The sequence below is a fragment of the Pelodiscus sinensis genome, chromosome 6 (assembly GCF_052426305.1).
Source record: "Pelodiscus sinensis isolate ZL-2025 chromosome 6, ASM5242630v1, whole genome shotgun sequence".
Classification (NCBI taxonomy): Eukaryota; Metazoa; Chordata; order Testudines; family Trionychidae; genus Pelodiscus; species Pelodiscus sinensis.
Window position 1 is genome coordinate 36,278,991 of NC_143057.1, and position 16,460 is coordinate 36,295,450.

Sequence of the window (16,460 nt, forward strand, 5' to 3'; positions counted from 1 at the left end):
TCAAGTAAGAGTAAGCATTAGATGTAACCTTCCATCCTCAGTGGAAATAATTCACAATGCTTACACACGTACTGTCTGCTCTCATACAAGCAATGGTTAAAATGGGTGAGGTGTGGATGGAGCATAAATGCCTGAAGAGACATGAGCTCAGGTGTGATTCTCGGTCTTTAAAAAAGGCCCTTCAGTATCTGTTGCTTGCTCTAGCCTTTCCTTTGAACTAGGCAGGAGTAATGTGATGGCTGTGTAGCAGCATGACTTTCATTAATGCAAAATCAGGTTTCCTTCTGCTCTCTATCTTGATAATTTCTATTTATTTTATATCCCTTCTCCTACAGGCAACACTCTGCATATATACTGTTGTAGGATCAAGTCCTTGAAGACCAAATAATGCAAAAAAACTCTCATCATTGTTCAACCCATCAAAAATCACATTTTTGCACCCATGTAATAGCTAAACCATTTACATTTACATTTTGAGTGTTATATGTGAATGACAAGCAGCTATCACAGGCAAAACGCTTTTGAGTATATTGGGAAAACAAAAATAAATATTTACAAGTAAAAGAATATGGTGGGCAGGCCAAAAATTTGCCCTACTCTTTTGCCCAATCTAATTGCAAAGTCTGTGTCATTCTTTCACTCCTCCTCCCCCCTCAAAGAAAGCTCCCAAATGTTTGCATGAATCTATTTTCTATTAAAAAAGAAATCAATACTAACAGACTGACCAATACTCATGAAGAGCTTTCTAAACAAATCACTGGGTGTGTGTGTGATGGAGTAGAACATGTGGGGGAGGGAAATGGATTTTGGTTTTAAGCTGCAAAGTGGTTGTTATATATTGAAACAGCGATGGGAGGGGGAATACTATAAAGAGCTTGACTCTATAAAACAGCAAATATACAGTATGTGCCTCCTAGAGAAGAGCTTTTCATTTGTAATATATTTTCCATATATGCTCTTATTGCTCTTGTAAGTACATATTTTTTGTGTGGTTCATTTTGTACATAGACAAGACATGGCTGTCACTGCTCAAACAGCCATCCTGACCAGCTTATGTAAACACTAGCTAAAGCTGCTGGAGATTATTTGCAGAACGTTGGATCTGATGAGCTCAAATATAAGATAGCCTGGGTAGTATAATATTTTGGATTACAATAGTAATCGCTTTAGGAAAAGTGTGCAGTGTCAGCAGTATGGTTGCTTGGGTCTGAGTGGGATGTGGGAGCTCTGCAATAATAATTCTGCATTTATTATGCAGCTAAATCTTTTCCTAATAGTAATGCTGAACATTTGTCCCTACTATTTCTAAGGCATGTGCATGGGGCACAGAATATGTCTTTTAAAATTGTGTTAAGTTACTATAATTTGAACACATTGAAGTAACTGAGACTGTTGATTTGGGTGCCTACCTTATATGGTGACTTGTTTTACATTAACACCTCCATTATATGTATAATTTGCAGACTATTATGTAAAAAGTATAAATGGGTTAAGATATTTCACTAGGAATACCAGGCTGTGAAACAGCAAGCACCCTCCTGGAGAAGCTTAAGGAGTACGGTGCTTTGAATCACAGTTACTGTGCTCTCTGCCCCTCTGAATGCACCTCATCTCCTGTCCCCAGCCTCAAACTATCAGCTTTCTCAGGATGGAGTCATATGATTCTCCCATTCTCAGACCAGGCCTTATGCTGCAGTTGCCTGTTACTAAGGGAATGTCTACACTACAGAGTTTTTTCGGAAAAAAGGCCATTTTTCCAAAAAAACTTCAATTACGTCCGCACTGCAATCACATTCTTCCAAAAGAAAATTGAAAGACCAGAGGGTTTTTTTCTGACATTGGTAATTCTCATCTACGAGGAAGAAGCCTTTTCCCAAAAGAGCTCTTTCAGAAAAAGGCGTGTGTGGACGGGGAAGAAGGAGTTCTTTCAAAAGAAGAGGAAAGAGGAAGAAGCACAGGTGCTCTGGTGACCACTCTGTCCATAGTAATCACAGCTGAAATGCGAGATAGTGTCCATTCAGTGTGGAGGCTCTCTTTCGGAAGAAGTTTTTCCAGAAGACCTCTTCCAGAAAAGTTTCTTCTGAAAGAAACCTGCAGTCTAGACATAGCCTAACCGTGATTACCTCAGCAGGTTCAATGCACATTTAGTATCTACAATTCTGTCCTTTGAGAGCAGCACACAGTGCCCAGGCATCCTTCTGAAAGCAAAGTATGGCTCATTTAGAACCAAAGTATTTCGGGGGGAGGGAGGGGATCTTAAAACGATAAGCAGTCCATATGAATGACTATTTTCCTCATGTTTACCATTCCCTGGAAGAAAAACAATGAGTAGCCCTGCAGCACCTTAAAGATTGACAAAATAGGTATAGTATCATGTGCTCTCAATGGCAAATCCTGAACACCCCTTCTGCCTCACACACTCCACCAGGACTTGCATTAGGGTCAGTCTGTGCCCCTGACAAACAGCATATTGACAATTCTCCCAAGCGTCGTTTTAACCATTATGGCTCCCTTTGCTCCCTCTGATACCGAGATAGAGAGGCAGCTCTGTGTGTGTGTGCTGGGGGCTCCCTGGAAGCTGATGCGCACGGGGAGCTGGCTTTTAAGCTGGCTCCCTACGCGCACCGGGGAGCCTGCCTGTAATTACAAATGTTAATCAATGAGTTAACCGTGTACACAGTTACACTTTCACATCCCCAGTAAAGTCCTGCTAAACTGACCACTGATTGTGCACTCGTTGACTCCCTTACTCCGCCAGAATAAGGGTAAGGGGAGTTGACAGGAGCATTTCTTCCATCAACCCATTGCAATGGAGATCCTGCAGCAAGTCATTCTAAAGTACGTTGACTCCAGCTAGGCTATTCATGTAGCTGGATTTGTTTACCTTAGCTTGACATTACTCCCCAGTGTAGACCAGTCCTAGCCATTGCCTTGTAATTGACCGAGTGTTTGTTGGAAAGGCTAAAGAGTTGTTTGTTGCCTTCCTGCTTGTTTTTCCAGTAGCTCCTTAGTAAAATCAAACCAGTATATCAGCATAGGGAAGCCCAATAATCCCATATAGTTATACAGTGACTATCTCACTAAGTATGTCGTATACAGTATTTATGTCAGCTGCATGTCCATCATACGAATATATTAGAAACTCGAGGGGGGAGAGCTATTTATGTGTGGACATTTTGCCTCCCTCTATTCTTCATAGGGTGACCATCCATCCTGTTTTTACCGGGACAGTCCCTTATTTAAGGCCTCCTCCTTAAAAAAAATGGGCACATTGTCCCATATTTCCCCTGCAGAGGGTAAGGAAGGAGCTGCCAGTGCTCAGGGCTTCAGCTGCTGAAGCCCCAAGCACCGGCAGTTCACTCCCCCTCCCCACTCTGCATGCTGCAGGGGTGAACTTCATCCCTGTAGTGGGGCAGGGTGGGCGGGGAGCTGCCAGCGCTCAGAGCTTCAGCCACTGGAGCCCCAAGTGCTGAAGCCCTGAGCACCGGAGGCTCACTTCCCCCCATGGGCTGAAGCCTTCAGTGCCGGCAGGCCTCCCTCCCCCTTTGTGTCTCGTATTCCTCATACAGAAATATGGTCACCACAATTCTTCATGAAATAATAGGATGAAGTTTCTGCCCTCCGCTCATTTTTTCCTTTAATTTCACCTTCATTTTTGAATGTAAAGACAAATAAATCAACATTTCTTGGAAATGTAAATCTATTTAGTATTCTAACATTAGGATATGTCGAACAAGGTGCCGTAACTACGGTAACATGCATAGTCTACATATTCATATGTAAGTTTTTGTGATGAAGTAAAGCAGGATAGTCCAGAGCTTTAATCCTACATAGTGACTATGTAAAAACAGCACCTCTTTATAAAACAGATTGGTACTTCATGTATAGCCAAACTCTTATCTGTTCACTTTAGTGACCAGCATCATTGTATTTTATCTATTCCCTCTTGTGCACTCTCATTAGAAGTGTTTGCTGGATTCCAGAGCAAACTAACCGAAAGCTGGCTGATTGCACAATTTGATAGCAATGGAGATGCAGTGATCTAAGGCCTTATTTGTAATGAAAAGTTTTAGTGATGATATTGCATAAGAAGAAGATAATTCTGTTCAACTGACAGAGCTCAAACTGAGTTTGTAGGACAGGCAGTTAGATAAAAACATGGTTTTTCACTTTAAAACTGAGTACATTTCAACTGAAACTAGAGGGACAATAAACATGGAAGTGCAATATGCCATTTCAGTAGTCACTAATCAAAGCAATACATGTTAAGGGTGATGGAAGTGCCTTGGAAGCATTGAAGTGGATGCCACTTAACTGATCTTTGTTCGTTAGCTCAACTGATTTTTCAAAGTGTGATCTCTGTGGTATCAACAAATCCACTAAGAGATATCTCCCCTTCAGACTGCATCTCTAGTGTACCACTTTCTTCTGATCCAACACAACATTGTAAAAGCTCTGAATATCCCCTTGAGACACACATTCCTTCCCCAACGAGTCCAAAGTGACCAGTTGGGAAGATTATAGTCCTTCCACTCTTGAATGAAAGTGAATTTCCTCTGATGTTAAGCAGCAATTGCATGAAATGGAATCTACTTGGTCTTGCACTTTCCTTCCAGATTGCACATGGGGTGTGTCTAGACTACATTCCTCCATCGATGGAGGCATGTAGATTAGACAGATAGGCAAAGAGAAATGAAGCCGTGATTTAAATAATCGCGGCTTCATTTAAATTTACATGGCTGCCGCGCTGAGCCAACAAACAGCTGATCAGCTATTTGTCGGCTCCGCGTGCTAGTCTGGACACACCACGCCGACCTGAAAGCCTTTTATCGACATCCCCCTTATGCCTCGTAGGATGAGGTTTACAGAGGATGTCGATAAAAGGCTTTCATTTCAATAGGGGAGCGTCCAGACTAGCGCCCGGAGCCGACAAACAGCTGATCAGCTGTTTGTTGGCTCAGCGCGGCAGCCATGTCAATTTAAATGAAGCCACGATTATTTAAATCACGGCTTCATTTCCCTTTTTTGAATACACAAATCTACATGCCTCCATCGACGGAGGCATGTAGTTTAGACGTACCCATGGACATACTTGCCCAGTCTTACGTTATGCAGAACTCCATTGCCTGCTAATTCTTTTTGTTGCAAAGACCAAGGAATATAGATTCTAGTGGTTATCAAAAGTATAGCATGAAGGACATCCTCTGACTCTTGCTTACATTTCAACATGAACTTTGTAAACTCTTTTCACACTGCATTTACCACTAATTCCAATCTGTTCAAAATGATTCTTACTTCTTCATTTTTAGGATATCTGGTTTGACTGTAACTAGTGAATGACATTTCTATTAGGAAGGGAATTAGCTCTGGCCTATTGAAGAAATGCCTATGCTGATTTAATATAGTTGCTTGTATTCCTTTGGCTGAGTGAGAAAGCTGTTTGTTAGTTGTGTGATGTGGTGTCTCCTTTGGACATATGATGAAAGATTTGGATTTTACTGAAGACTTGACATCTTGAGCTCAGAGGTAGCTGACTTCAACTACAGCTATACAGCACTTATTGTATCCATTTGGACAATGGGATTTTTTGTTTCCTTGTTTTCCACTCTGAGCATCTGTGAAACTAAGTAATTAAAGTTTGGCTTGAAGATAGTTAAAGAGCACATTTAAAGTATTTGGCATACAATTTATTCCCTTTTTAGGGGTTTTCTTTGAGCAACATATATTTACTCTATAGTTATTTTCTTTGCTATTAGACCTTAAAATCTTATCTTCTACACACCATCTCCTTTTTTGGATTTTTTATTAGTTATTAAAATTTGTATTGTCAGCTCCCAATGACCATAGCCCTAGCTGTGCTAGATACGGTACAAAATGCATAACAAAAGAAGAGATCCTGCCCCAAAGAATTTACAATCCAAGAATAAATCAAGAAGTGAATACAACAAGCAAACGGGGTGAGCACAAACTAGCAATGAGATGATTATGATTAGTGTGACAAGCATCAGTCACAGCACACCAAGTGCCTAACCAATTTTGAATTTTTTAGGCATCTAACAGAGAACAGAGTTTCAAGGAGGGATCTGAAGGAAGATGATCTGGTAGCATTTATCTTTATGGGGTACACCTTCTTTGCAAATTTTCAAGCAAATGTTTTCACACTTTGATATAGATATAAATAGATATCCAGTTCATCTGATGAAGTGGGTTTTGCCCATGAAAGCTCATGATTCTATATATTTTGGTTAGTCTCTGAGATGCCACTGGACCATTCATTATTTTTAAAGTTACAGACTAACACCCCTACGATATAATATAAAATATGTTTACTGTGTCTAAATGGGAGATGGACATAATTTCCTGTATTGTTGAAAGTTGCCAGGAGTGGCAACTTTGCTATTAGTTTATTTTGAAGTTACATAATATAATGACTTCAGCATTCTGAAAGAAACTGAAAATACCCCCTTGATTAAAGGATACATTTGTTATGCTTATAAAGGGTTCAAGATGAAACAGCTCTTTTTGTAATCATTCTACAGAAAGAAAGCTAACGTGCTATTTCATCAACTGTCTTGTTGAGAGGAGGAGGAGGAAGGAGGGGGGAAATATACAAATCTAGAGCATTGAACAAAGATGCAATGTGAAGAAGGTGTAGGAGCTGCTGACAATCATTAAATCTGCAAAGGAAACCTGGTACACGGGGTGTTAATTACAGTAATTCAAGATGTTTCTGGGAATACAGCAGCTTCTTTTTCTTCTGGCCTGTACAATTAACGACTCAAGTTTTCTGTTATGAATCCTTAAATTGTCCCACTGTCTTATGAACAAAAGAGAAATGCCTAGGAGACAGCAGCAAAGCCTGCTTTTTCTGAACTCTTCTCTCTGCCACAGTGATGTTGCATTTTCCATGAGCTATCTTAGAAGCTGCAACAGCAATCTGCTGGAGCCTGTGTATTCACTATCACTCTAATCCACTAACCCAGGGATGGGCAACCTAGTCTAGCAAGTGTGCCGCAAGGTTGTTGTGACCAAGACGATCTCCTGGAATAGGGTAGTTTTGCTAACTGAGCTTGCGTAACTAGAATTTGCGGGGTGTGCCGATGGAACTGTAGCTGCGCTTTGATTGGATTCAGAGAGAGTACACGGCTCTCATAGTCAATGCTGTGTGCAGTCAGCACATACATGACTTCACATACCTTTGCTTTATATGCATGGTGCTATAGCAATACTGGTAGGGAAAAAAACTATGCAGACACAATCTGGCAACCCTGGGGTCAACTATAAACAAAATGTCTTGTGGGCCATATACAAAACCTCAGAGGACCACAGGTTGCCCATTATTTCACTAACCCCTCCCATGACAGTTTTTTCCTCCCTATGACTGGAGAAGTGTTAACTGGATATTTCATCTTGAATGGTCTCTTGAAATGTGTGTTGACTAATTACTAATTACGCTACATAATTTCTGTATTTAACTGTGACTCTCTGAATACCTTTCCCAGAGCTGAAGAAAAGCCCTGTGTAAGGGTTTGGCTACACTTACCAGATTAAAGCGCTTTAATGGAACAGTGTGCTTTAAAAAACACCTCAACGAGGGGCATCATGGCTCCCAGTGCTGGCAGCCTGTTTACACTGGCACTAGTAACAAATGCGTAGCTTGATGCAGCGAGTGTTTTGAAGATTCAAGCCATTTGATATCTTATCACGGACATAAAGTATCAAGTAGTAAATGTGTTTAAACTATTTTTTTTAATCCAGTTTTTATGATGATTATCATTCCACTGTTTTCACTTGCTAACTCTCACATTTTAAGTTTTGAGGATTACCGGTGCTTCCCATATTCCAGACTTTAGCTTCTGCCTGAGATCTAAATCTTCCTTTGAGTCCTGAAAATCCAAAACAGTCCATCCTTCCCGAAGACTTAGTTGTTTCCCTCTGCATGGTTCTTACCCTAGGGATCCACAAACAGTTATAGTACTTGAAATGCAGTCTCTCAAATGGCAGCACCTAGGAACCATTCTCAGGCTTTTTCTTCTCTGCCAAAAGGGTGTGGTTTTACCATGAAATAATTAGTGCGTAAGCCTTATGGAGGTATTGCACTACAGTTTTACTGTGAGATGAACTGAAAAATATCAGCTATGGGTTGAGGTATACGTTGACCCTCACCTAGCTATCTCACATTTGACTAAAATTTCAGTGCTTTGTCTTTTATACAGTAAAGGCATAGCCTCAGTTATTTGGCCAAGCTAAGAATCATGGATGACCTGAGAAACAGAATTTAATTCTACAGTTTATCTGAACTTTCCCAGAGTTCATTGACACTTGCATCCAGGGATTTTGTTTTAGTTCATCTCTACCTGAAATATGACAAAAACTATATTAAACTCAGATTAATAATTAAAATACGAACTAGGTTAACCATAAATCCTCCACATGTTCTAAACAAGACAGTAATGAAGTAGTATAGCAGGACTATTTTACCTTGTGGGGAAGGTGTTAATTTCTTCTTGCTTCCTAACTTTATATGTGCTGACGTTGTCTTATGTGCTAGGTTGCTCAATAATTTAAACCCATGTAGAAGAATTGTATGAGTAAAATTTGCAGTAAAAATGCATTTGAAAATTTCTCTCTCTCAGACTGGAGTTCATGTGCACATGCAACTGTTCCATGCATGCCTAGATCATACTTTTATCATTCTGTCTTGCACTGGGGAAAAAAGAGAGCTATGGTGTCTCAAGAGCTTCTCAAGGAGACATTGATTGCACCTCAGGGGAGCACAGTCCTGTCCCAGAGTCCACAGTGGATATGAAAGTTTTATCATTCATCCATGAAGCTTCCTATCTCCTCTCTGTCCTCTGCCCTCTTTTGAAGACTGTCGTTTCACCTCCCTGAGAGAAGAGCTACAAGTTATGGCTCACTTTCTTTTGCAGGCCTCTTGTGAGCAAAAGGCAATTCTGCATTCCACTGTACCTGGAAAAAACTGAGCTATTTAAAAATGAATTCGTAATTGCTCGAAGCAATCACTTTGCAGTGAGAGATACACAGCACGCCCAAGGGGCTTTAAGGACAACCTTGTAGATGCATTCATCTGATTTTAGTCAAATTATAAAGGGAGCTACAACGATGATTGTAATGAGTCTCTGTTCTCTTGCCTGGGAACAATGATGACAAATACATTTTGGTACTAGATTATAAAGCCAGAACACTTTACAGCTTTTCCAGTAGCATCCATAGTATGGACACCTGTGTGCACATGTGTTTGTGCAATAGTTTGACAATTATGTTTTCATTCTCTACAACTAAGTGTATGCACCAGCAGTCATGGTACCTCAACGGGAAAGCATGATTTTTAAGGGAATGCACCTTAAGTTCCTCCTGAGCTCTTCCCTTTCTTCCTAATGTTACCAACCCTCCATAATTGGCCTGGAGTAAGGAATTAAAGATTCCTCTTTCATTAAAGATTATGTCATATGATTAAATCTCCAGGAATAGGTCCAACCACAATTGGCAACCCTATTTCCCCTCTTCCTCCATCATGGCTCACTTTATGTGCATGCTTGTTACTAAAAACCCTATTGTGCCATGAAGGCACTGACCCATATGCCCTTCCAGAGATTTGTGAAGTGCATAGGGCATGTTCCCCCTCTGCGTCCAGCCAGGCCCCAGTAGCAGATGCATCTTTGTGGTGGGAGGCAGGCATACAACCTTGCCTCCTCTCTTCCCTTCCCCACTCACTATGGGCTGGCAGCATGTACCTCACCAGGGAGCTAGGGAGAAGCAGCATTTTGCTCAAGAGGTCACATCCACAGTTCCACTGCCTTCATTAGAGCTATACTAATTTGTACTGACTGATGATGTGGCTCACAAAGTGGAAGGTCTATCAATATGCCTAGCTCTTTCATGGGAAGGAAGGGAAAGGAGGCTTCTTGCTCCCTCTTCCCAGTTCAACTGCCCAGAACCATGTACAGTCTATCCAGATGTGATAACGCAGTATAGACAGGCAAATTCATTCAAAGAATTCAGAGCTGGAGAATGAGGCAACTACTCCACCTCACACATAGGAAATGATAAGACAGAAAAAGAAAAAGCATCTGTAGGGAAAGCAAAATATATTTATAGACTCAGAAGTGTATATTGAATATTTACGTTGTAGAAGGGCCTAAACCAAAAAGCCTTACCTTCCAATTTTGAGTAAATCTGAATCTATATGCAGTTCTGAATCTTGTAGCTAGCTTCTAATTTTATGGCCAAAGGAAAAACTAGAGCATGGAGATGTTAGGATCAAGATCTATAACTCTTGTCCATCTCTAATTTTGATCAAGTAAAGAAATGGCGTTGGCTGGAGGAGGTGAGGGATATCTGCAAATAAATCACTGGTTTAAGCAATTCCTTGGAGGCAGAACTTTGGAGATATTTAGAGATGTTGCTAGAGGATGTCTTTGATGTATGTCAATAAACCACAGATCAGAGGACATGAAAGAACATCACATGAACTGTACCATATCAAGTGTCCAAGTACAGCGAGCGATGATGTGGACGAGAGGGAAGAGCTGGGGCAGCTTAATAGAAAGAGCATCAAATCATATATGGCAATTCTGCCACAGCACAGTGAAGAATGAAGATGTGATGGAGGGCAAGGTTACTGTCTAGCAGTGTTTGAAGGTGTTGAATGCTAAAAATGGAGGCTAATTATTAAGTGTGGTCCAATAAGTACAGCTAGGAGAAATGGAGATGAAATTTTGAAAAAGAGAAAACTTACAGGGAATGTGAGGAAAGATTTCTTATTGTGAGGGAACTCTTACTCTCAAGGGAAATAGCAAAAAGCCCCATCATGTAAATCAGTTAAACCTGAACAAAGCACAGCAAAACATACAATAACATAAAGAGCAATATTACACTTGCAGGGAGTTAGCTCTCACAGGCTGTGCCCACAAAAGCTCATGATACTATCTACATGTTTTATTAGTCTTTAAAGTGCTACTAGATTATTTGTTGTTTTTTAAGTTTTCCCTACAGACTAACTCAGCTACCCCTCTGAAACCTATGACAAGTAGTTAGGACAGAAAAGAAAAGAAATAACATCATACACTAAAAATAACCCTTTGTCTTTTTCAGCACAAATCGAAGTGATACCATGCAAAATTTGTGGAGATAAGTCCTCTGGAATACACTATGGAGTCATCACATGTGAAGGCTGCAAGGTATGAGACATTATACAACTCTGTCATTGGCATCTGCAGTAGCCTCAGGCATTTGTGTACCTAACAACACACTCTGACACCCTTTCAGACAAGGTGTGCCGAAGGCTGTATGGCTACTGAGACACAGGTGTTCTGTGTCTAACTTTGCTAGTTGTCTTCCTTATTCAACAGTCAAATGGTATTTGGATATAGCTCCTTGTTTGAAGCTTTGAGTGATTAATATGCAGTATACATGGTGATCCAGATGCTGGCTATAGTGTGGTAGAATTGCTCCATCCTGAATGAACCTGAGGTTTAGTTTTGTTCTCTCGTTTCATTTACAGTATGTGTAAAATGTCAGAGTTGATTTAAGTGTCATAATGCACAGTTTTAAGAGCTATGGGGCTGATTTGGGCCCCTACTCTGGTGCCTCTGTGCTCTAAAGGGGATAAAAAAAAGTTTCAATTGCCAAGAGAAAAATTCCTCCAGCTCAGGTAGAGCATCAGTGGCATTACTTTGTTGGTCCAGCATGGATGGGAGAGAACAGGTTGGTGTAGAAGGGGGAATGCCCATAGGACTTCAGTGATTTGGGGCTGCAATACGAACTATTGGCATCCGTGATGAGGCTGCTATATGTTAAAGAAGCCTCTGTGGCTAACTTATGTAAGAGACTAGTTGAGGACTCACAGAAGTGGAGAATTTTGCAGCTGCAACCCATGGCATTTGCAGTTCTGACTTCCCGCTTGAAGGTACAAAGATGCTTAGCACCTGCAATTCATTTTATATAAGGAAACATGCACTTTTACATGCATTTTGTGGATGCACATACACATCTCTCTGTGTGTAGTGTGAAATATCTTTCTTTCCAGGTTTGTATTTTATATCATTTCATAACATTGAGGGCAACTGAAAATTTTTAAAAAAAGGATTTACTACAGCCATAAAATAAAGTTTCATTTAATGCCCATAACTCAAGAAGTATTACATTGTCAAAAATCAGACCTCGCCTTTCAGAAACTTTAACAATTGTAAATGAGCTACCTCCTATTGTGGTATGGTTCTAGTGTCATACTGGACAGGAAATAGGCTTTCCTTTAGGATGATTGCACAAAACAGGATTAGTCTAATCGATCTGATACTTTAAAATTGGCACAAAAACAACAATACAGAAAAAAGCTTTCTGCAGAAAAGGACCTTTCTGTCTCTCACCAGTCATAAGGAGCAGTCTTCTCTCCCAGTGATCAGTGTTAATGGTAGCTCTTGTGTGTGCCTCAAGAAAAGACAATACTCTCTGTGCATATTGAGATAAGAAGCTCTTCTGCCACTTAACACAGCTGTAGCCCTTTGGTTTTGTGCCAGTTTCAAAGCAGTAGAATAATTAGTCTAATCCTGTTTCATGACACTGTCGTGAAGAAAAATGTATGCAGTGTAGTTATAGTGTTGCTGGTCCCAGGATATGAGAGAGACAAGGGGGGTGAGGTCATATTGTTTACTGGACCAACATCTGTTGGCAAGAGAGACAAGCTTTTCAGGCACACACAGCTCTTCTCCACCTCTGGGAAAGGTACTCTTAGCAGTGGAACAGATTGCTTAACATAACTAGTTAGCACATATTGTAAGGGACCATTCAGGGTCTGTTAACACCTCTGCAGTCATAGGACAAAAAAAGGGGGGAGGTGTTAGAGGATAACTGGTTGTTGTAATAAGTTCAGTGTCTCTGTTCAGTTTGTGATTTTTGCTGTCTAGCAGAATTATAAATTTACACTCTTGGGCTCATCTTTTGAAAGCGCTATGCAGGTTTCCTTTGAGGATGAGGACCGATAAGTGAGATTTAGACAAGGCTACGTCTACACTGGCATGAATTTCCGAAAATGCTTTTAAGGGAAAAGTTTTCCCTTAAAAGCATTTTCAGAAAAGCGCATCTAGATTGGCAGGATGCTTTTCCGCAAAAGCACTTTTTGCGGAAAAGCATCCGTGGCCAATCTAGATGCGGTTTTCCGCAAAAAAGCCCCGATCACCATTTTCACGATCGGTGCTTTTTTGCGGAAAACACTACTGTGCTGTCTACACTGGCCCTTTTGCGCAAAAGTCTTTTGGAAAAAGACTTTTGCCCGAACGGGAGCAGCATAGTTTTTCCGGAAAAGCACTGATGATTTTACATGAGATCGTCAGTGCTTTTCTGCGGGAAGCAGAGCGATGTGGCCAGAGGAGTGCTGTGAACTGGGGCCATTGCTTCACTTCCCCTGCCATTGCTGGTGAGTGCCGAGGAGGGGAAGGAGAGGGCGGAACACTGCTGTCAGCCCCCATTGCTCAGGGAGGGGGGGAAGGTGAGGTAGGGTAGAGCAAAGGTGGAACAGGAGTGCAGAGGGTGGAGCAAAGGTGGAGAGGGTCAGAGCAAGGGCAGAGAGAGAGTGGGGTCTAGGGTGGAGGGGGGTTGTCCTGGGGTGAGGAGGCTCCCCTTTCCCACTTCACCAGTCTCCTCTGCACGCCTGAGGACCTTCAGTGAAATCTTGGCCCATTGAAGTCAATGGGAGTTTTTCCACTGACTTCACTGGAGCCTGGATTTCACTCTTTGTGCCTGCCTCAATGTCTCTGAGGCTCTCAAAAAAATGTCCCTTCCCACCTGTCTCTCAACAATTGTGGGAACTGGTTAAAACTGCAACCTAGTTCTTTGAGGTATGGGACATATTACTATCCCTGTTTCACAGACTAGGAAACTCAGGTGGAAGAAAGGTTAAGTGACTTGCCAATATCACAAAGTGATTCAATGTCAGAGTTTAAAAAAAGAGTAAAAAAACCTAGTTTTTCATTTCCTTACTCTACCCATTAGAATTTTTCTCCCAATAAATGTAGCCATTCGAAATATATAAAATATTATATATTATAAGAAACATTTAGATCTGAAGAAAGACGGGAAAAAATAAATTATACTAAATCACATTTTGAATATATTCCCCATAACATTCTAAAAAAACCCAAAGAATGACAATGTAAATTCTTGTATGATGGAAAATAAGATGCACAGTCTTCAATCTGAAAAATTTTCTAGCACTATAATATGATATTCTAGACAATATAATAGTTACAGTTTTAAAAACTTAATTTTTATAACTGTTACATTTAAAAATAAGATTGAACTGATCTGCTTAATCCCGTCTGTCAATTCCCTATTCACACAGAAATTGCCAACATTTCAAACAGAAAACTCCTTTTTATGCCAAAAAAATAAATTTGCAATAAAACATGTTACATACATACATTTAATAATTTACTCTAAATTGGCCTTAAATTAAACCCACAGCTATGGGCTCAAGAAATTCTGTCATTTAAGGTTAAATAAGCATTTTGCACTTTTTCATTGGTATTTTCCCTATTCCCAAAGATACAAAACCTGTGTCTTAAATTAAATTGTAAATAGATTATAACCATTAACACAGCCCATTCAGGCTAGTTTAAATGGGACTTTTAAGCTTCATTTCATAGACTGTCCTCAAATGCAAAATATTGTCCAGTGTTAGTGACACCTCTTGACATTATTTAACGTCCTAGGATGTGAGTGAAGCTTCAAAAACTATATTTATTGAGTGAATCCCATCATGAACAATCCAATTACATTGTTTCCTCACCATTGTTTCACCACAGCTATTATTATTGCCATGATTTGCTGATGTCATCCATAGTCCTGTACTGAAACAATATTGGATTACCTGTTGAATCAAGTCAATCCTAACTTTCTGATTCAGCTCAGGTTTAGTCTATAAACCATCCGAGCAACATTCACCCACCTCACTTTCACTGTAGCAGTGTCTAACCTTACTCGGTCTTTCACCAATGGATTCTAACTTCACATTTTATCTTCAATTTGCCTTCCTGGTTTCCTGCAGTCGCTAGACTCCCCCTCAATCTCTTTCTCACTGTGTAAGGGTACGACTACACAGCAACGCTATTTCGAAATAACTAGTACTATTTCAAAATAACTTAGTCTGTGTCTACACAGCAGGCAGTTATTTTGAAATAGTGTCAAAATACTGTCGAGCTGGAGGACTTCTTACTCCAATTCCTTAACCCTCATTGTACAAGGAATAAGGGAAGTCAGAAGAAGAGTGCTTTATTTCGATATAAAAGGAAAAACTATGTAGCACTTTGAAGACTAACAAGATGGTTTAATAGGTGATGAGCTTTCGTGGGCCAGACCCACTTCCTCAGATCATATTCTGGAAGAGAATTAGCATGACCAGGGCTCGACAAACCGTGGCAAATCCACTCGCCAGCCCCGCACTGTGCATGTGCCAGACCCGCACTGCACTTGCACGTGCTGCCGATGAACAGGGCGACTGGCTGAAATCTACTCGCCACAGGCGAGTAGATACACAGATTCATTGAGCACTGGGCATGACCATATATACCAAAAGAATACAATGAAAAAAGTGAACACATTATTAAACTGACAAATCAGATTTAGTACAGCCCGCACCCCACCTTCTGTACTAAATCTGATTTGTCAGTTTAATAATTTGTTCACTTTTTTCATTGTATTCCTTTGGTATGTATGGTCATGCCAATTCTCTTCCAGAGTATGATCTGAGGAAGTGGGTCTGGCCCACGAAAGCTCATCACCTAATAAACCATCTTGTTAGTCTTTAAAGTGCTACATAGTTTTTCCTTTTGTTTTAGCAAGATCAGACTAACACAGCTACCTCACTATTATTATTTTAAAATAAGTACTGCAGACGCTCCCTATTTCGAAATAAGCTATTTTGAAATAAGCTACACAATTGACGTAGCTCAATTTGCGTTGCTTATTTTGAGTTAAGCCCTGCAGTGTAGACGCACCGTTAGTGCGCAGTTGCTTCTTTCTAAAGATACTAGGTTTTCCAATGGGCTTCTTTCCTTTGTTTCTCTTCCCTGCTTTGGGTTACCTGCTCCTTCTGCGTTTTTTACATTTTGTTGTTCTGTAGAAGTGTAGCTTTTTTCTCTAGTCTACCCTTTCTAGTTCCATTTCTCTTGACATAGCTTGCATTTCTTGTCATGCAGGCCACCAGCTGGCTTCTCCCTGGGGCTGGCCTCTTGACAGCGGAGGCCATGCATGCCACTCACTATCTTCTCCCTGGAGACAGCCTGGATGATGTGGAGGTGTGCAGGCTGACGCTGGCTTCTCATGGAAGAGGTAGTGTGGGCCATGCTGCCTCCTGCTGCCCTCCTGAGGTTATTTGTTAGTATAACTGTCCCTGCTATCACTGCCCTCCTTCTCTGTTTGATGTTAAACAATTGCATTCCACC

The 16,460-nt window shown here is 40.7% G+C and overlaps 1 protein-coding gene across 1 annotated transcript in view; it reads left to right on the plus strand.

Annotated features, from left to right (window-relative positions):
- Positions 1 to 16,460, plus strand: part of RORB (RAR related orphan receptor B) — a 203,606-nt gene that overhangs the window by 133,712 nt on the left and 53,434 nt on the right. The window contains exon 2 of the mRNA XM_006137819.5: positions 11,116 to 11,201. Coding sequence (XP_006137881.1) covers positions 11,116 to 11,201 — 86 coding nt within the window. The remainder of the gene's footprint in view (positions 1 to 11,115; positions 11,202 to 16,460) is intronic.